The sequence below is a fragment of the Hemicordylus capensis genome, chromosome 2 (genome assembly GCF_027244095.1).
Source record: "Hemicordylus capensis ecotype Gifberg chromosome 2, rHemCap1.1.pri, whole genome shotgun sequence".
Lineage (NCBI taxonomy): Eukaryota > Metazoa > Chordata > Lepidosauria > Squamata > Cordylidae > Hemicordylus > Hemicordylus capensis.
Window position 1 is genome coordinate 241,908,595 of NC_069658.1, and position 21,299 is coordinate 241,929,893.

At 46.1% G+C, this 21,299-nt stretch overlaps 1 protein-coding gene across 1 annotated transcript in view; it reads left to right on the plus strand.

The window, feature by feature from the left end:
• The first annotated feature begins 780 nt into the window (after nucleotides 1-780).
• LOC128343903 (zinc finger protein 850-like) overlaps nucleotides 781-21,299 on the plus strand; it is a 37,133-nt gene continuing 16,614 nt past the window's right edge. The window contains exons 1-6 of the mRNA XM_053293335.1: nucleotides 781-1,294; nucleotides 1,912-2,413; nucleotides 2,648-2,774; nucleotides 4,514-4,596; nucleotides 4,800-4,926; nucleotides 7,152-8,256. Coding sequence (XP_053149310.1) covers nucleotides 2,018-2,413; nucleotides 2,648-2,774; nucleotides 4,514-4,596; nucleotides 4,800-4,926; nucleotides 7,152-8,256 — 1,838 coding nt within the window. The 5' untranslated portion in view covers nucleotides 781-1,294; nucleotides 1,912-2,017. The remainder of the gene's footprint in view (nucleotides 1,295-1,911; nucleotides 2,414-2,647; nucleotides 2,775-4,513; nucleotides 4,597-4,799; nucleotides 4,927-7,151; nucleotides 8,257-21,299) is intronic.

Below are 21,299 nucleotides of genomic sequence, written 5' to 3' on the forward strand. Positions count from 1 at the left end.
GACTTGTGCTTATACCATGTTTCTACCACCACCACCACCCAATCCTTAGTGACTGTCCCTGACAAATCCCACCCTCCTCCTCTCACTGATTGCCTCCCTCCATCTGGACCCCCCCCCCTTCTAATGCTGCCTGACAACTCACGCTCCTCCTCCTTTTACTATGGTATACATGCTTGCTTTACACATATATAAGAACAACTTCCACACAAATCTCTGTTAATGCATTAATGGCATATGGTCCATTTGACCACAATCTGCCACCCCACAGGCCTTCCTGCCCGCCACTACCCTTCCTCACCCCACGGGGGCTTCCTGTTCATTTCTCCCTCCTAGCCCAGGAGGGCACCATGCCTCTCTTTGGTTTCCCTGATGTGAGCAGTGAGCTAGGATTCATGCCCTCTCACCCACCTGCCACACCACCAGGGCTGCAGACAAAGGGAACCCTGGAGGAGTAATCCCTAACTTCATTTGTTTGCAGGCTCGCACTGGCCATTAGGTCAACAGGGCATATTCCTGGTGCGCCCTACCCATGCGGTGCCCCTGCGCCCCAACTCTCACCCTTAATTACCTATTCTGCTCAAAACCTGGCGCCCTCGCCACATACATTCCAGCGCCCTCTCAGTGCCCCCAGTCCGGCCCTGTGTGTTTGAGGTAACAGCGAAAGACACTTTGGGGGGAGGGGGGAAACTTTTTGCAGGGACAGCATAACACTTTTTAAGATGGGGGGAGAAAAGTTGGGGAGAAAAACAGGAGTGGGGTGAAAAGTAACACTTTGAAAGTTCAGGAAAATGCAGAGGAACTGACTCCAATGCTGAGGATCACAGTGCTTTCATGGTGGGGGGAAGCTGCATCTGTTGCATTTCTAACTGTCGCGTAAATGGTAAAGAGGCATCATCAACCCTGGGGCTGGCAGGTGGGGGCTGTCCTTAGGGAGCTCTGGTGGGGTGCAGGACCCCCTTCCAGTTAATTCTAATGGGGGTTAGAAGAGCGGGGCCAGGGCGGTGGCCCTGCTTGCCATGCCCAAAGGACATCCCTGGCGGGAGGTTCGATCCCACAGAGTCCTGGCTTGGCTTCTGAGAGTTAAAACGCCCCTCATCCAAGTGAACAGTTTTCCTCTTCTCAAGGGCAAGGTAGGGAAGGAAGCCGCACTTTGACTCCCGACTGAGATGCCAGGAAAGAGTTAAGCCGAGAGAGACGTGGATCCTAGAGAGGACAAAAGGAATCCGGATTGGCAGCATCAGTCTCCTGCCCCGAACCCTTCCCTGGGAAATTCCGGGATTCGGGGAGCTCCTCGGTGTGTATTTGGAGGGGGGAGGATGGAGGCCACGGAATCAAGGGCCTCAAGGGCGTGGGACTGACCCACCGACCGACCCTGCCCACCCCTAGCCAAACTAAGCAGAGGAAGTTATAAAGAAGGCCAAGGAATTAGTGAGCGGGTGGAACCACCCCAGGGGGAGAGCAAAGCCCAAGAAGTGGGGGGGGGGCGGAAGAGGGAAAGAGGGTCAGCCCCACATTTATGCTGCTCATGGGGCGGTGGCCTTTGTGGGGCTGATGATCCCTCGGCAGTTCCTCCCAAGACAAGCTTCTTTGCAAAAGAAGGAGGCTTTGAGGAGACTGAAGCCCTAATGGGAAAGGCAGACAGTGGTCCCTGGAGGAGGAGGAGGAAAAGGGCTGTTGTGGGCAGCGTGGGACACAGAGCCAGCCTTTTCGGGGAGGAGGCGCTGCATTGGTCTGTGACTTGCAAAGAAAGGAAACTCCTTCCATTCTGCAGGGGCCCTTTGAGTGTTTAGCTCCTTTCTTGTAGGGAAAAGGCTCTGTCAGGAGTGCAAATGATCCTTTTTCCTTAGTAAAATATTTCCATGACTTGGGGGAGTTCTACTTCAAGCACAGAACCATGTTTTTGCTTTGCAGAACTCAGTGGCCTCACCTATAACAGCAGTTCCTGCTGCAAGGACCAGTCTGTGGATAAAACAACTTCAGCCTTCTTAGAGGCTGCCTTTGGATCACAGAATTGGAGATGGAAATGCAAGACTCAGGTGGCCCAGAGACCATCAAGGCTGGGAGCGGTGAGGAATTCTGGGAAAGGGCTCTGCAGGGAATCCTGCATGAGGACACGCTCCCTTCAGATGTACAACGCCAGCGCTTCAGGCAATTCCGCTACCAGGAGGCTGAGGGGCCCCGAAAGGTTTGCATCCGACTTCACCACCTTTGCCGTCGGTGGCTCAGACCAGAGCAACACACAAAAAACCAGATCCTGGACCTGTTGATCCTGGAACAGTTCTTGGCCATCCTGCCCCCGGAGATGGAGAGCTGGGTGAGGGAATGTGGAGCAGAGACCAGTTCGCAGGCAGTGGCCTTGGCAGAAGGTTTCCTCCTGAGCCAGGCAGAGGCCAAGAAGCAGGAAGAGCAGCAGGTGAGAGAGTGGGTGGGAGATGAAATGAGTTCTCTTCATTCTATGTTCATGTATCATATAAGCAAGGAAAATCATATAAGCAAGGAGAAATGTTCTTAATTTGCCCAGATTTCTATCATTGCCCTTGCAAGGGGAAGTATCCCAATCCTCCTCCCTCCACTCACCCTCCCCTACTATTGCCTTTCTAAACCCTGCCTCCCCCTTCCCTGCCTGGGATTTCTGTTGGCTTTTCAGGTGCAGGGACCATTAGCAGAAGCAAACCTCTATGTTTCTGAGGCAGAGAAGACTCTATCAGACGCCAGACCGAAGATGCTGCACGGAGGGAGCTTGCAGGAGGATCATGCAGATGCCACCTCACTGGGTAGGGAATAATGGATCCCACTTCTGCTGGGTCTCCCTTAATCCCATGTGCCTAAAAAGGGCGATTTCTTGGTCAACCTGAGTCTGTCTGGGGGGATGAGCAGGGGTGCACAACTCAAATGCTGTGGTGGGCTGAAACCATGACTTGGTGTGCAGGGGTTGAGGTCAATTTTTAGACCCTAAATTTATGGCAAAGATTATTAAAATTTAATATTTATTAATTAATTGAATTAAATCAAGTTGAAATTCATTGAAATTAAACTCTAGAAGCTTTTGCAGGCCATGGTTAATCAAATTAAATTGGATTAAAATTCATAACCTTTATGGCAACAAAACCCTAATTGAATAACCTCAAATGTGGATTTTTTGCAGCTATTTGAGATGGGGCTGGGGGTGCGGGGTGATGGTGTGGATATCCCAGCAGAGTCATTCCTTCCTCAATCCAGTTGTAACTTAGGAATTAATTGACTTGAGGAATCCAGTTGGAGCGTAAGTGGGGGCACCAATCCACAGGAGCAAGGGCAAGGCGGTGCGTTCTGCAGGGTTGCTCCATCTGCCCTCCCCCACTCCCAAGCCTCCCTGTCCTCCTTCAGTTGGGGCTGGGAGCTTATTGGAAAGGAGGGCGGGTGGCTGGGAAGGTGAGCAGAGCGCTGCCTGGCCCCCCTCTCTGCTGCCCTGGCTCCCCTCGCTTCCATCGGGGCCTGGGAATGAGGGGGCACATGCCTTCTGATGGAGACGGAGTGTGCATGTGTGCCATCATTCTCATCAGGAGGGCAGAGGGGCTCAGGAGGGAGAGCACCAGCTCCCACCCACATGCTCTCTTTGCTGGTTCAGCCGGCAGCAGCTGCCCCAGGCACATGCCTCTGAGAGAGAGAGCGAGGCAGTGCAGGACCTTTAGGACTGCCTGCCCGCCAGCTTGCCTTGCCTCCATTGGCTGAGCAAGAAGTATGTACTCAATGGGGCTCACTCCCCTGCCCCCCGCTCCCTTCTCCCCACCAGTTCCCGAGCCCCTCGCTGCTTCTGGGAGCTTCCTGGAAAGGAGGGCCTGTGTGCACCCTGAAAGGGATATAGAGCACCTGCCTGCACTGAATGAGGCCACACATGTGCCCTGTATCTTCTTCAGGGCTCAAATGCAGCCTTATTTCCAGGAAGCTCCCAGCCCCGAGGGGCTCAGGAGCTGGTAGGGAGAAGTGAATGGGGGCGGGGGGAAGTGAGCCCCATGGAGGGCTCAGGAGGCGAGTCGCGGGCCAAGAGAAAAGGCCTTGCGGGCCGGATGTCGTACTGCGTGAACCTGTTTTATAGTCCACAGCTGATGGGATGGACAGAGGACCGTCAACCTGATGAGAGCTGCTTTGGAGCAGGGAGCTTTTAGAGCAGTGGCCCTGCAGGCTTGATGGGCAGAGAAGCACGCGGGGAAGGAGACTGGGGGGTGATTTTTGCTCCTCTTCTCCCCTCTCCTCGCAGAACTGCTGCTCCCTGCCAGAAATATGTCCATGGGTGTCGCACAGTACAGACGATGATGACTACTACTATAATATTCATATACCACTCATCAAACAAAGTTCTCAAAGCAGTTTACATAGATCAATCAAACAAACAATCAAACATGTCCATGGGATCAGTCCTTTTGCAGGGAAGGGACAGAAGCAAACAACTCTTTCAGATCTCATCCCCCATGTGATGCTTCCTAATGTAACAATGTATTGCTCTACAAAAAAGGATCGCTTTTGTCTCTCCTAGCTCATGGAAGACCACTGGAGGTGTTGACAAGCTCATGGCTCCCCTGTGTGGATGAAGAAACAGCTTCTACCCAACCAGATCAGGTAGGAGAGGGATCATGTGGGGGACAGCCAGGGTGTCTTTTTCTGAGCCCGAAATAATCATTGCCTCTCTGGAATCTGCCCACTAGGAAGGCCAAGAGGCCAAGAATCCTGTCAAAGGACCCTTGGCTGCTTCATTTTAATTATCCTCAGAGATTTGCGAGGACTGTTTTCTGCCCTGTGAGTCCGATATGTTCTTGTTTCAGGGTGCCGTGTCCTTTGAGGAGGTGGCTGTGCATTTCACGGAGGAGGAGTGGGCTCTGCTGGATGCAAACCAAAGAGCCCTGCACAGAGCAGTCATGGAGGAGAATAGGCAGAATGTGGCCTCTCTGGGTAAGGCTCCCTCTTTCTCCAGAAATGGCTGCTGCCTGCTTGTTACCCAGCATTCCTTGTTGGTGTATTTTTGTAGCAGGATTGTGGGGACTCTCTGCTGGGTGGGGGAATACTTATCCAGCAGCCTGTGGTTGGAAGTGTTGTGGTTGGAAGTGTTAGACTTGGCTATCAGGGGCTTCTTGCTGGCTTGCCTAGGGAGGATGTGGAATATTATGAGAAAGTGCTTCTCTTCCCTGTGTTTGAGCCCTGCTGACCTTTTCACCAAGACTGTTTTTCTAACTTGAATTTCAAGCCAAGCTGAGAGAAGAGCAGTTTCATTTTGGCACTGGACTAATAGGAACATAGGAAGCTGCCATATACTGAGAGACCATTGGTCTACCTGTCTCAGTATTGTCTTCACAGACTGGCAGCGGCTTCTCCAAGGTTGCAGGCAGGAATCTCTCTCAGCCCTGTCTTGCAGATGCTGCCAGGGGGGGAACTTGGAATCTAGTTGCACTTCCCAGAGTGGCTCCATCCCCTAAGGGGAATCTCTTATAGTGCTCATACTTCTAGTCTCCCTTTCATGTGCAACCAGGGTAGACCCTGCTTAGCTTAATGGACAAGTCACGCTTGCTACCACAAGACCAGATCTCCTCTCCCGATGCTTTCTGCTTTATGCAATACAGCAGGGTTTCTTAACCTTGGGCCCCCAGATGTTGCTGGACTACAGCTCCCATCATCCCCAGCCACAATGGACATGGCTGGGGATGATGGGAGTTGTAGTCCATCAACATCTGGAGGCCCAAGGTTAAGAAATCCTGCAATACAGCATCACCGACTGGCTTTTTTGGAATTGTTACTGGACCCTCTTCCAGCTTGCACTCATGTTTGGGATTAGTGCTATGGAGGCAATTTGGTGAAGATATGCAGGCTGCAGCCGAACCATGCCGTGAAGGGGCTTTTGATATTGAGAATGGGCCGGGATTAGGGGTGTGCAAACAGGTGCGACCCCAAACCCATTTGGGGTCGAACTGAAACCCAACAGTTCAGGGGGTTCGCAATTTTTTTAAAATTAAAAAACTTTTTCCCCCACCTCTAGCCCCTTCGAGGGGCTTTCTCTAGGCCGCGGGGGTTTCTGTGTGTGTGTGTCTGCCTGCTAAGGTTCCCCCTTCCCCCTCCAGCCTCGGTCATGACCCCCTCTGGCCGAACCAGCCGGTTCTTCGGCCCATTCAGGCCTCTATAGATTGGCGCGGCAGCCATTTTGCCCGCTACTATGCATGTGCAAATGGCCTCTGTGAGGCCTTGGGCCATGCCAGGCCTCGCAGAGGCCAACTGCACATCTACAGCAGCGGGCAAGATCTAGTGGGCAAAATTGCGAACCCCATCCCACCCCTGACCGATCCGGGTGAGGGTGTGGTTTCGCAGGGGTGCCGGACCGAACTGGTCTGAGTCCAGTCCAGACTTGAACGGAATGTGCACATCCCTAGCCGGGATGGTTGGGGTGATAGTCGTAATGAACTCCTTGGGCTATCTCTTTGACATCCTTCTGACAAGCCAACACATAAACCGAGAAGGATCAGCTATAATTGGGGAAATGGGTAATTTGGCAGGTGGGCTCCAAATCCTGAAGAAAACGTCAATCCTAGATGAGAAATTATTCACCATACAAAAGAAGTGAAAGTTCTGTAGGGTGATGCATTGAACTGAATCTTGTCTGTGCTGATTGGTAGCATCTTCCCAGGGTGTCTCACACAGGATTTCTAATCCCTGATACCAAAATCCTAAACTGGATGTGTAGAAGATTAAGTCTGAGACCTTCTGAATACAAATGCTGCTTGTTCTTCCTCTGCGCTAATAGCTCTCTGTCCTGTTGACATATCTCTTGTAAGCTGGCCTTCTTCCAAAGGGTTTCGAGCAGCTACGATGGGATTACCCTGTAAATGGTAGCAATGGTAGGATTATTCCATTATACTGTGAAACTATCTTGCTCAATACATTCAGCTGAGATGTAGGAACTGCACAAGGCAACCCTATAAACGTCATGGCTGGATGGGAAGCCAAACCCGTGTTTCCATAGTTCACCTTTCTACACCAACCGGAAGATGGGTTTCATGCTTTACTTCCTGTTCTGAAGTCCATTTTGTCATCTGCAGTAGCAATTAGTTGGTGTTATTGCTTGATCTGACACTTCTTTTCTCAATGAAATCTAAACTATGCTTCTCTCTCTCACTCTCACTCTCTTCTAGCGGGTGATTGGTGGAAAAACAAGAATGAAGGAGAAGCATGTGGATCATTAGTAGAAAGAGCGAGATGTAAAAAGGAAGCACAACAGAGAAAAGCAACAACATTAAATCAGGAGAGGAAGAATGAATCTCCTCCTGTTCGTGCTATTGACTGCCAGGAAACACCAATACAAGTAGAAATAGAGAAGGGAAAGCAAAGGAGGAACCCCCTCTCATGTGAGAAAAGCATCGGTTATAAATTGTTGCTTAAATGTCACTGGAGAATGGAGAATGGGGAGGAGACTTTTATGTGCTTGGAGTGTAGAAAGAGCTTCAGTAAGCACTCAGACCTAATTAAACATCAAAGAACTCACACTGGAGAGAAACCATATAAATGTCTGGAATGCGGAAAGAGTTTTAGCTGCAACTCTGGGCTTAAGAGACATGTAAGAATTCACACAGGAGAGAAACCATTTATATGTTTGGAGTGTGGAAAGAGATTCAGTCGGAGCACAAATCTTAGAGAACATCAAAAAATGCATACAGGAGAAAAACCATTTAGATGCTTGGAGTGTGGAAAGAACTTCAGTAGGAGCTCAGCTCTTAAAAAACACCAAAGAAGTCACACAGGAGAGAAACCATTTAAATGCTTGGAGTGTGGAAAGAGCTTCAGTTGGAGCTCAGCTCTTCAAGAACATCAAAGAATTCATGCAAGAGAGAAACCATTTATATGCTTGGAGTGTGGAAAGAGCTTCAGTCGGCGTTCAGATCTTAAGAAACACCGAAGAATTCACACAGGAGAGAAACCATTTAGATGCCTGGAGTGTGGAAAGAGCTTCAGATGGAGCTCCGATCTTAGAAAACATCAGATAATTCATACAGGAGTGGAACCATTTAAATGTCTAGAGTGTGGAATGAGCTTCCTTTGGCGCTCAGCTCTTAGAGATCATAAAAGAACTCACTTGGGAGTGAAACCATATACATGCATGGAGTGTGGAAAGAGCTACATTTGGAGCTCAAATCTTAAGAAACACCATGAAATTCACAAAGGAGAAAAACTATACAAATGCCTGAAGTGTGGAAAGAGCTTGGATAGTAGCTGCCTTATTCAACATGAAAGAATTCATACTTGAAAGGATATACAGGTGAAACTCGGAAAATTAGAATATCGTGCAAAAGTCCATTAATTTCAGTAATGCAAATTAAAAAGTGAAACTGATATATGAGACAGACGCATTACATGCAAAGCGAGATAAGTCAAGCCTTAATTTGTTATAATTGTGATGATCATGGCGTACAGCTCATGAAAACCCCAAATCCACAATCCCAGAAAATTAGAATATTACATGGAACCAAGAAGACAAGGATTGTAGAATAGAACAATATCGGACCTCTGAAAAGTATACAGTGTACTGTGCTTGATTGGCCAGCAAACCCGCCTGACCTGACCCCATAGAGAATCTATGGGGCATTGCCAAGAGAAGGATGAGAGACATGAGACCAAACAATGCAGAAGAGCTGAAGGCCGCTAATGAAGCATCCTGGTCTTCCATAACACCTCATCAGTGCCACAGGCTGATAGCATCCATGCCACGCCGCATTGAGGCAGTAATTGCTGCAAAAGGGGCCCAAACCAAGTACTGAATACATATGCATGCTTATACTTTTCAGAGGTCCGATATTGTTCTATTCTACAATCCTTGTCTTCTTGGTTCCATGTAATATTCTAATTTTCTGGGATTGTGGATTTGGGGGTTCTCATGAGCTGTACGCCATGATCATCACAATTATAACAAATTAAGGCTTGACTTATCTTGCTTTGCATGTAATGCGTCTGTCTCATATATCAGTTTCACCTTTTAATTTGCATTACTGAAACTAATGGACTTTTGCACGATATTCTAATTTTCCGAGTTTCACCTGTACATGTTTGTAACGCAGAAAAAGCTTCCATCTCAATTGTCCTTCCAGAAGGTGGTCAAGGGAGGAGAGCTGGTCTTGTGGTAGCAAGCATGACTTGTCCTTCTAGCTAATCAGGGTCTGCCCTGGTTGAGTGCTGTCAAGTCAGTATCGACTCTTAGCAACCACATAGATAGATTCTCTCCAGGATGATCCATATTCACCTTGGCATTTAAGGTCTCTCAGTGGTGCATTCATTGCTGTTGTAATCGAGTCCATCCACCTTGCTGCTGGCCGTCCTCTTCTTCTCTTTCCTTCAGCTTTCCCCAGCATTATAGACTTCTCAAGGGAGTTGGATCTTCGCATAATGTATCCGAAGTATGATAGTTTGAGCCTGGTCTTTTGTGCCTTGAGTGAAAATTGTAGATTGATTTGTTCTAGGATCCATTTGTTTGTTTTCCTGGCTGTCCATGGTATCCTCAAAAGTCTTCTCCAGCACCAAAGTTCAAGAGCGTCAATGCTTTTTCTATCTTGCTTCTTCAAAGTCCAGCTTTCGCTCCCATAGAGTGTCACGGGGAAAACCATTGTCTGAACAATTCTAATCTTTGTAGGTGTAGACACATCACGGCATCTAAATATCCTTTCTAAGGCCTTCATTGCTACCCTACCAATTGCTAGTCTGTGGCATATTTCTTGGCTGTGGGATCCTTTCCTGTTGATGGTCGATCCTAAAAGGCAGAAGCTATCCACCACTTCAATGTCTTCATTGTCAATTCTGAGGCTGGTTGCTGTACCCGTTGTCATTTAGTCTTCTTTACATTTAGTTGTAGTTCCATTTTTTTTACTTTGCTCCTTAACCTTCCTTACTAGAGCTTGCAGATCATCCACATTCTCAGCTATCAGAGAGGTGTCATCAGCGTAGCATAGGTTATTGATGTATCCTCCTCCAACTTTAAAACCACACTCATCTTCTTCCAATCCAGCTTCTCTCAGTATATGTTCAGCATATGTTGAGGAAAGAATGAGAAGGGAGACCTTGTCTTATTCCTTTGCCAATCTAGAACCAGTCTGTTTTTATTTATTTATCAAATTTGTACACTGCCCCAAACTTTCGTCTCTGGGCGGTTCTTGCAAGTAGGGAATATCTTCTAGCGTATCTTGGATGTTGACGTCCCTGCTGTACAGATTTTCAGTATACTCCTTCCATCTCTGTTTGATCTTCTCTGAATCAGTTACTATCTATCCTTTGGCATCCCTTAACATACCAATTCGAAGTTTTCAGTATACTCCTTCCATCTCTGTTTGATCTTCTCTGAATCAGTTACTATCTGTCCTTTGGCATCCCTTAACATACCAATTCGAAGTTGGAACCTCCTTCTGAGTTCAGAGATCTTTTGGGAAACTCGCCTTGTTTTTCTGTGTTTATTTCCATCCTCAGGGTCTTTACAGATGTCATTATAGTGTTGCTCCTTGACTCTTCTAACAGCTTTCTGAAATTCCCTATTACGTTCCTTCCTGAGGTCTTTATCTTTCTTGACTTTGGCTTTTCTCCTCTTCTTGGCAATTTCCAACGCCTGTTCTGACATCCATTTTGCTTTCTTCTGTTTCTTGGTCTTTGGCAGTCTCTTTTCACATTCATCCTTAAAAATCTCTTTGATTTCATTCCACAGTTCCTCTGGTTCCCTATCAATGAGGTTCAGAACTTCAAAGCAGTTCCTGATGTTCTCCTTGAAAATGGTGGGTGCATTCTCAAGATCATATGGCAGCTGGATAGACTCCCCCCGCCCTGCTTTAGCTTGACTTGGAACTTGCACATGAGCAGTTGGTGGTCAGTTCGGCCATTGGCCTCCGGCCACATTTTTGCTGTTATAACTGAGCTCTTCCACTTCCTTGCTTCAATATTTTATTGTTTGTTTTATTTATTGTTAAATTTATATACTGCCTTTCATTAAAAAAAATCCCAAGGTAATCAGTTTGATCTTTGTGTACTCCATCTGGTGATGTCCATGTATATAGGCCGTGTTTTGGTTGTTTGAAGAATGTGTTAGCAATGAAGAGATCATTGGCTTGGCAGAAACCAATAAGTTGTTCTCCTGCTTCATTTGTTTCCTAGGCCATACAGTCCAACTGTGTTTTCCTCTTTACCGTTTCCAACTTTGGCATTCCAGTCTCCAGCCACCAGCATCACATCTTGCTTGCATGTTCTGTCCATTTCAGACTGAACTTGAGCATAAAACTCATCAACTTCCTCTTCTGCATCAGTCATTGGGGCACAGACTTGAAGAACTGTCATGTTAAAGGGTTGTCCACGAAATCTAATTGATATTTGTCAGTCACTGACCACATTGTATCCAAATACTATCATTGCTATATTATTTATTTATTTATTTATTTTGGTTTCTATACCGCCCTTCCAAAATGGCTCTGGGCAGTTTACACAAAGAAATAATAAATAAATAAGATGGATCCCTGTCCCCAAAGGGCTCACAATCTAAAAAGGAACATAAGACAGACACCAGCAACAGGCACTGGAGGGATGCTGCACTGGGAGTGAATAGGGCCAGTTACTCTCCCCCTGCTAAGTAAAGAGTATCACCACGCTGGAAGGTGCCTCTTTGTCAAATTAGCATATTCTTTCTATGAAAGCAACACTGTTCTTTCCTTGGTTTTTGTGTCCTGAATAGTAAACAGTATGATTTTCTATCCGAAAGTGCCCTATTCCAGACCACTTTGATTCACTGATGGCATGATGTCAATCTGTAGTCGATTCATTTCATCTTTCACTGAGTCGAGCTTTCCCATATTCATGCTGCTTACGTTCCACATTTCCATTGTAATTCTGTCTTTGCAGCTTCAAATTTTCTTTCCCCGCATTGCAACATCAGCTTCTAGATGTCCAAAAGGCTTTAGTTTAACCGCGTTATAAACAGCATCGGTACTCTGAGAGATCCTCAGCTTTTCCTCAGTAGCATGAGTATCATCTGACCTGAGGGGCACATCATCTGGTACTACATTGACAACCATTCTATCTTGTCTGTCCATATTGTTTTCTTTGTTAAATACAGGAGTGGTCTACCATTGTCTTCTCCCGTGCAATATGAAATGATGCCTTTGTCGTTGTCACTAAAGTGACCATCTTTCCTATATTGCTGCTGCCCAATATAGGTGCCTGCTTGCTTTAGCTGGGCAGCTGGGATGACCTTCGCGCCTTGGGTAACCCTATTGGGAATATACCTCCCATCATATTCTGCTCATCCTTCCCAGGAACATGAACACACACACCACCACGATGAGGCAGCATAGCAGAACTTGGGGTGGGGGTGGGGGCTTAGAAACTTAATTTCTGGCAATTTCACACTAAAAAGTCTGTTCCTAAGAATGTTGGTGCCATTTTCCACGCTGTGTTTTAAGGCAGTGAACTACTTTCATGTATCTCTGTAAGTGTTACTATGTATATATCACAAGTTCGCTTCTGTGAACGGGAAGTCAACTGGATCCCCCTGAATGGAAACCGCCCAAGGACTTGATCGCCCTTGTTGCACAGAGGCAGCTGCTCCCAGCGTAGCTGTCTCTAGTTCCTCACATTTGCAGTGCCAGGTAGGCCTCTAGCCAATTCTTCCCCCTCTCCACCCTCCTGTTCTGTGGTTGTATTCTGCTCCCCACATACTTGCAATACTCCGTGGATGTTGGGAGCTACTGCGCATGTTCAGTAGAATGAAGTACTAGTTTTGCGCCCCCTGCCCTGAAACATTAGTAACAATTCCCTAACTGTAATAGCTTTTAGACAGTGGAAGAGTTTGCCTTTTGCAGTGGTGGGCTCTCCTTCATTGGAGATTTCAAACCCAGGCTGGGTGCCCATCTGTCAGGAATGCTATAGCAGTTTCTTGCACTGAGCAGGGAGTTACAAGGTCCCTTCCAACTCTAAAATTCCATGATCTTATCCCTTTTTTCTTTCTGTTTAACTTAAAAAACAAACACCCTTATTTCTGAGTGGATCAATTTTGTTAATTTTATTGGTACTCTGCCACTTATGTTCACTATCTTAAATCTGTTTCTGGCAAAGTTATGATCGTTTTGGAGGAGAACTGGAGCGCCTGTGGCCAAATGGAAGGTACCAGCAGACTCAGTGAACTGCAGATTGGTCAGTATTCATAACATCTGGCTTGGGGGAGGTCTTAGGGGGCCCCCCCAAAATTCTGAAACTGCCCCCATCTTAGTCAATGGAACAGAATGTTTATGAGCTCAGAGTGCAGTTGAGGAGCAAATGGAATGAGGACTTTGGCTGTCTATCTACAGCCTGATATGTTTATTTCTTGGCAGTGTACACAATTTAAAACAAATATAAAACAAAACAATTTCACAGGGGAAAAAAGGTTAAGGCTAATTTTGCTTGAAGATAGGAGCAGGACAAGGCAGCGTACAGATCTTGGGGTTATAGGTCTTGGAATGCATGTGAGGAGGAGACTGGAAGACCCATTTCACCTGCACCTTGACAAGTTGGTATATGGTTCCTGGTACCTTGTCAAGGGATGAAGAATAATAATTACAAGGCCTGATGGTAGCAGTTAATTGGGGGAGTAAACATTAACAAGCCCTGACAAAAGTGGGGGATTTTTGATGGGATCCAGGTTGCCATGGTCCACACAGAATATTAGATTTCTAATAATTATGGAAATGGAGAACCCAAAAAGCCAATGAGACTTATGGGCTCAACAGGTTAGCCTAAGTATGACCTCTGTAGAGAGTTAAAGCCTTTGTTCTAGAGCAAGCTCACGTGAGAAGAAAAATGCTGAATCATCCCTGCTGAGCTTTCTGGCTCAGGCTTATCGTAAAACTTTCCTGTAATTTTTGGTAGGTTCTAAAGACTGCCACCACCACCAGCTTATGGACAGAGCTTAACACCCCCCTGGGCTTGGGGTGGGATCCCAGGGAAACTCTTTTTCTTGTTATTGGAAATGTACACATATCTTCCACATTCAAAGAAAAGAACAAAAAGAAAATAAGTTTTATTCAAATGCTACAGACTGCTTCTGTCTGAGACACTCTCAGCTTTTAGTTACAGGTAAAAAATACTCAGTAGGTTACAATCATACATCAAAAGGCACCCCAAATGATGTTGAGGTGGCACGCCTTAAAAAATATAGTTACCCAGTTGTAAATAACAGGTATGTAGGAAAATACAAAAGCACCTTTAAATGCTTACAGAGTCTTGCAATGCACTGGCTGGATGGGCAAAGGCTAGTGTTTCTTAGTTTAGTTATGCTACAGGTAAACAATCATAGAACAGTTTCAGGGATATACAAAGCACACACCAAAGAAACAAACTCTAATGCAAAATCTGACTAAACTAACTTTCCTTAGACTAAACTTCCCGAAGCCAAAGCTCTGGCTTCCTTGTTTTGCACTCGCCAAACACTGGTTGAGAATCTAAGCTTCCTGTTATCCTGGTTTTCCAGGACCTGCAGAGCCATTTGTAGCCAACCTTCATGGCCACATGCATTCCTCTCTGCACTCCCAGCCAGCTTCTTCAAACAAAGAAAACACTCCTCCCTCCCAAAGGCTCCCTAGGTCCCATCCACCTGGTGTGCTGATTGGCTGATCCCTGGAGTTCACCGCCTGTCAGGACAGGGTTCACTTCTGTTTAACTCTTTAGGGGAGGGGTGGCTGATCACTACAGCCTCATAGTACACAGTCTCATAGTACATAGCAAAATGTTAGATTTCTTCCACCTTTATTTGTCTTCATTTGGTTCAGTTTCTGGTTCATTGTTGCTTTTCAGTTCGAACTTCCAGAGTCCAGAATAGGTAGTCTATCAAGGGCCTAAGACGACAAAGGGGAAAAGTTTTATTTCTGAGGTATATGAAATGAAAATGTCAGCAAGAAAACAGGAGGATTTCATCTCTTTGATCCAATATATATTCTACCTTCCCTTCTTGCACATCTTCCCCTTTGTTTTCTCTTCTCTTGAACCTTCCCTCTCTCTATCAAAGATGCTTTATCTCTTTAAAACTCTTTTCATTCTCTACCCTTCTCTCCACCACAACAATCATTTTTATTAATTTTCAAGTATTCTATCCTCTTCTAAAAAACAGTAATAATAATAATAAACTTTATTTGTTCACCGCCCCATAACAAATTGTTCTCTGGATGGCTCACAACGGAGGATTAAAACACAATAAAAACATATAACACGTTAAAACATAACAGACAAAAAAGAAGAAAAGAAAATACAAAATACAATACAAAGCAGCTTAAAAACTCATTTTAAAATTAGTTAAAAATCAGATAAAATCTGAAAATCAAAATTTAAAAGACCTTGGTGAACAAAAAGGGATTTACCTGGCATCTAAAAGAACAAAGGGATTAAGTCAGGTGGACCTTACTGGGGAGGCTATTCCATAAATGGGGTGCAACCACCAAAAAGGCCCTCTCCCTGGTAGCCACCCTCCTCACCTCATTTGCACGGGCACCCGGAGGAGGGCCTCTGAAGTTCTTAAGGTTTGGGTAGGGACATATGGGGCAAGGCTCTCTCTCTCTCAGGTAACCCGGCCCCAAACCATTTAGGGCTTTAAAGGTTAAAACCAGCACTTTGAACTGGGTCCAGAAATGGACAGGGAGCCAGTGCAGCTCATGAAGCACTGTCATGATATGATCAAATTGTCCAGTTCCTGTTCATAATCTTGCAGCTTTATTTTGTACCAGCTAGAAGTTTCTGGAACATTTCATCTATATAACTTCATCTATATATGCTTCATCTGTATAACTTATTATATTCCTACACAGACTTATCTATCCACTGAATAGCTAATTATTTACTTTGTTTCTCATTTCTTTTTGGAGAAGCATGCAAATACCTCCTGTTGCCAGAAGGCTAAATGTAACTTTTACTTTAGGGGTATAGTTTAAGGGGTTTAAATCCATTTAGTATAGAAAAGGGTTAGGGGACATTGGGGTAGATTTTATTATTCACAATATCACTCTTAATAGTTATTCAAGTGCCACACATTTTTTGCTTCTTAGAATGTTATAATTTACTTACACTTTTATTTTAATGTATCTTCTGCTACACATTTACCATTTTATGTATCTTCTGCCACACATTTACCATTTTGTATGCCTTGAGTCTTTGAATAAAACATTTAAGCTTTAAAAAGGTGTGGTCATTGGGTTTGGGGTTTGATTATACAAAAAGCCCACTGCGGCAATACAAGACCAATCTTTCAGTTGATATCGAGAAATAGATCTGGTTGTTGTCATTTTACTTATTCTCTACTTAGAACATAAGAAGAGCCTTGCTGGATCAGGCCCAAGGCCCATCTAGTTCAGCATCCTGTTTCACACAGTAGCCCACCAGATGCCGCTGGGAGCCTACAGGCAGGAGTTGAGGGCATGCCCTCTCTCCTGCTGTTACTCCCCTGCAGAGGAGTATTCAGAGGCATTCTGCCTTTGAGGCTGGATGCTGGAGGTGGCCTATAGCCATTGATAGACCTCTCCTCCATGAAGTTATCCAAACCCCTCTTGAAGCCATCCAGGTTGTTGGCTGTCACCACATCTTGTGGCAGAGAATTCCACAAGTGGATTATGTGTTGTGTGAAAAAGTACCTCTGATTGTTGGTCCTAAATGTCCCGGCAATCAATTTCATGGGATGATCTCTGGTTCTAGTGTTATGTGAGAGGGAGGAGAATTTCTCTCTATCCACTTTCTCCACACCATGCATGATTTTATAGACTTCTATCATGTCTCCCAGCAGTCATATTTTTTTCTAAACTGAATAGCCCCAGGTGTTGTAGCCTTGCCTCATAAGAAAGGTGCTCTAGGCCTCTGATCATCTTGGTTGCCCTCTTCTGCACCTTTTCCAGTTCTACAATGTCATTTTTTAAATGTGGTGACCAGAATTGTACGCAGTATTCCAGGTGTGGCTGCACCATAGTTTTGTATAAGGGCATTTTAATAATAGCAGTTTTATTTTCAATCCCCTTCCTAATGACCCCTAGCATGGAATTGGCTGCACTGCCAATACTGCTACACATTGAGTGGACACTTTCAAAAAGCTGTCCACAACCTCAAGATCCCTCTTCTGGTCAGTCACTGACAGCTCAGATCCCATCAGCGTATACTTGACGGGTTTTTTCATACCAATGTACATCACTTGCACTCTAGTCTACCTTGCCACTTCATGGGGCTAATTTTGAACCAGGTCGGAGAGGACACTTAGGCGTGATTGTGTCTACTGCTCTAGTGAGTTCATTATTCCATGTTTGCACTACAGCACTGACAGAATCACCAGCAGAGCCTACACCGAACTCTTCCAAAGTTTCTTGGAATCCTACGGCATCCAATAACCTTCTTGGGCAGACAAACCTAGTAGGTGCTTCACCCTTACAGAGGTGGGCTGTGGTTGCAAATCCTACCCTAACTAGATGGTGGTCCATCCATGACAATGGGGAGATTACAGGACTCCCCACGCAGGGAAAACCACGCTTATTGAAGCAAAGGGCCAAACTGAGCATGCGATCAGCATCATGCATCAGTCCAGAGACCAATCGGGATGGGCCCATAGTTGTCATGGCCGCTATGAATTCCTGAACTGCTCCCAACAACCCGGTCCCCAAATGAACATTGACTTTCCCCACCAGCAAAAACTTGGGCAATGCCAACTCCACAACCAGAACCATCAGTTTGGTTATGGACTCTCTTGGGCAGTAGGGTAATCAGTACACTAACAGAAATCCCAGTCTATCCTTGGTCCCTAGACTTAGGTACACACATCCAATATAGACCAATTCCCTGACAGGGATCCTGGTTAAGGAGATGGTTTTCTTATAGAACATAGCCACCCCACCTCTCCGCCCACGTCCTCTCACCTGCTCCACTATGGAGTAACCCACCGGGAGAAGCTGGAACCAAATTAGACCACTAGGCTCTCCCAACCAGCTCTCTGTAATGCACACCAGGTTGGCTCCTTCATAATCAAGTCATGGATGATCTCAGACTTATTTTGGACTCACCTGGCATTACAGAGTAATAAGCTGAGGCTTATGTGGGTAATTGGCACTGCTCTCCAAATCAAAGAGGTGGTAGGCCTGCTGGATGGGGAAACAGCAATGAAATCTCTGGATTACCTTCCCCTGTAACGGCCCTAGGGGTGGATTAAGGTCTTTGCCACCAGTAGACAGCCAAAGATTTGCTGCCCAAGTGGCAAGGGTTACCCTTCCCTTTTCAAGTTAGAAGGTGGGCGAGTTTAATTAAATCTGTTATTTTAAAAAATGTTAAAATTGCCACTGCACAGCAGCAGCGCAGCGACAAGTGCTCCTCATGCACCCGCCCACCTCCCAAATTATGACGGTGCGGTGGCGGGATAGAAATGGGCGCAGCGGCATTGGTGGTGGTGGAGAAGGCAGGCAGCGATACATCCTAACACAAGTCCACCTACCTCCCAAATGACGGAGATTGCCCAATTTCAGGCCTTTGTGCACACACACGCACACACACATGTGCAGAAAAGCCAGAAATCGGGCAATCTTTGTCATTTGGGAGGTAGGTGGACTTGTGTTAGGACCTATCGCTGGCCTCTCTGCCACACATCCCAGGGCACACAAACTTGGCATATGTGTATATAAGAGGCACAGCTCCAAGCAATTGTGCTCATCTTTGGCCCTTCATATTTTTTTAGACTACAACTCCCATAATCCCCAGCCACAGTGACCAATAGCCAGGGGTTATGGGAGTTATAGGCCAACATCTTCAACTGTGAAGAAGCAAGAGGAGAGGAGAGCTGGTCTTGTGGTAGCAAGCATGACTTGTCCCCTTAGCTAAGCAGGGTCCACCCTGGTTGCATCTGAATGGGAGACTTGATGTGTGAGCACTGCAAGATAGTCCCCTCAGGGGATGAAGCTGCTCTGGGAAGAGCAGAAGGTTCTAAGTTCCCTCCCTGGCTTCTCCAAGATAGGGCTGAGAGAGATTCCTGCCTGCAACCTTGGAGAAGCCACTGCCAGTCTGTGAAGACAATACTGAGCTAGATAGACCAATGGTCTGACTCAGTATATGGCAGCTTCCTATGTTCCTAAGACAAAGTATTGACACATTTGAACTTTGGTGCTGGAGAAGACTTTTGAGGATACCATGGACAGCCAGGAAAACAAACAAATGGATCATAGAACAAAACAATCCAGAATTCTCACTTGAGGCACAAATGACCAGGCTCAAATTATCATACTGGGGAAAGTGGAAGGAAAGAGAAGAAGAGGACGACCAGCAGCAAGGTCGATGGACTCGATTACGACAACAATGAATGCACCACTGAGAGACCTTAAAGGCCAAGTTGAAGACAGATCATCCTGGAGAGCATCTATCTACGTGGTCGCTAAGAGTCGACACCGACTTGATGGCATGTAATCAATCAATCAATCAGGCCAACATCTGCAGGGGGGCCAAAGTTGAGCAGCCCTGATTACAATGTTTAAAATGTTGAAGCTTGCTGGGACCAGTACATCCCACTTGAAACCTGAAGTCAACAATGTGATGCAGCGGCAAATAAAGCTAATGCAATTGATAAGTGCTCTTTGAGTAAGGTTTTCCGACTAGTTGTAAATCCACCGGAGTGTAAATACCCTAAATGTGCCTTCATGGCTTTTCTCTTAGCAATTTTCTGAGGGTCCATTTCAGGGTTAAAGCAAGTGAGTTTGGTTTCCTGGAGAGACAAACCTAAGAGAGGAATGTGACTTTTGACAGTCACTCCCTGTCCTTCCACTTTCTCTGGGAAATTGGCATAAGCAAATTTAACATTTGGAAAGCTTTTGAACTCTTCCCAGGCTGACTTAAATATGGAAATGTGCTACCTGAGATTTATGGTTGGTCCAGGCTTTGATGGTAGTGGTACTTTGATTGGTTCAGGTTTCCCCCCTCCCTGCACTTTCCCTGCCTTCAGCAGTATGAATGGTGGATGGATTTATAAGGTAAATCTTTTGGGCAGAATCAAGAGGAGCTGGATGACAGGTAGGAATTCAGCAGGCAACATTCAATTAGTCTCTCTTCATGTAAATTGAAAGTCTGCAGATGATTTAAAAACACCAAGTCTCCATGCTGGGAAAAGCTGCACCGGTTGAATTTTTACCTCTCGCGAAACCAAACGTCACAGTTGGTCCTGGAGTGAGCGTTTCAGCGCTAGCAAACTCCTTGAACTCTACTGCCAGCGCTGCTTTTGTCTACTCTCCTCCACTGGGAAATAAGCACATCCTCTTTTTGCGAATGGCCTGAGATTCCATTGCAGAGTTAAAAAGAGGGAGTGTGGCTTCCTAGAGAGGGAAATAAGGCATTCAAATGCAAACCAGAGTGGATCTTGCTTAGCAAAGGGGACAATTCATGCTTGTTAGCACATCTCCGCCAGGCTTGCCAATACAGAATAACAGTCCTCAGCAGCAATGCAGTTGCTGGGCCTAGTGAACATAGGAAGCTGCCATATACTGAGACAGACAACTGGTCTATCTAGCTCAGTATTGTCTTGACAGACTGGCAGCAGATTCTCCAAGGTTGCAGGCGGGAATCTCTCTCAGCTCTATCTTGGAGATGCTGCCAGGGAGGGAACTTGGAACATTCTGCTCTTCCCAGAGCAGCTCCATCCCCTGAAGGGAATATCTTACAGTGCTCACACTTCTAGTCTCCCATTCATATGCATCCAGGGCAGAGAGACTCTGCTTAGCTAAGGGGACAAGTCATGCTTGCTACTACAAGTCTGGAAAAAAGCCCCTGGTCACGTTTCACTTCCACAGGAACAAATCCAGCATTTCTACAGTCCTGTGAGTGAATGGCTGGTCAATGTCACACACACAAGGGATCCTCTTTCTGTGGGCAGCAAAAGGCAAACAGGAATTTCCCTTTTGGACAAGGAAATGAGAAGAACGGTTTTCTTTCCACTACAGAGTGCAAAAAGCAGCACAACTCTCATCTTCTGCTTATCCCACCTCCATTTTTCTTCTCTTTCCTTCCTCTCTCTCATCAAGATATTAACAGACTATATGCTCACTATTTTGTGATACTTTAGTTGCACAAAGTATTATACTGCTTTGGCGTCTGGAATTTCTGGGATGAGAGACCGACAGACCCCCAGGAGGACCTGGATGTCCCCCGAGAGAGCCTTGCAAGATGCAGGAGAGGATCCTCCGAGGCAGACACCGTCATTTGGGCACCACTTAGCCGCTGGTTGGAAGTGAAAATGGGAGCTGCTGGGAATACTACTGGGGATTTTTTCCCCCACTCTCCCGCCCCCCGCAACC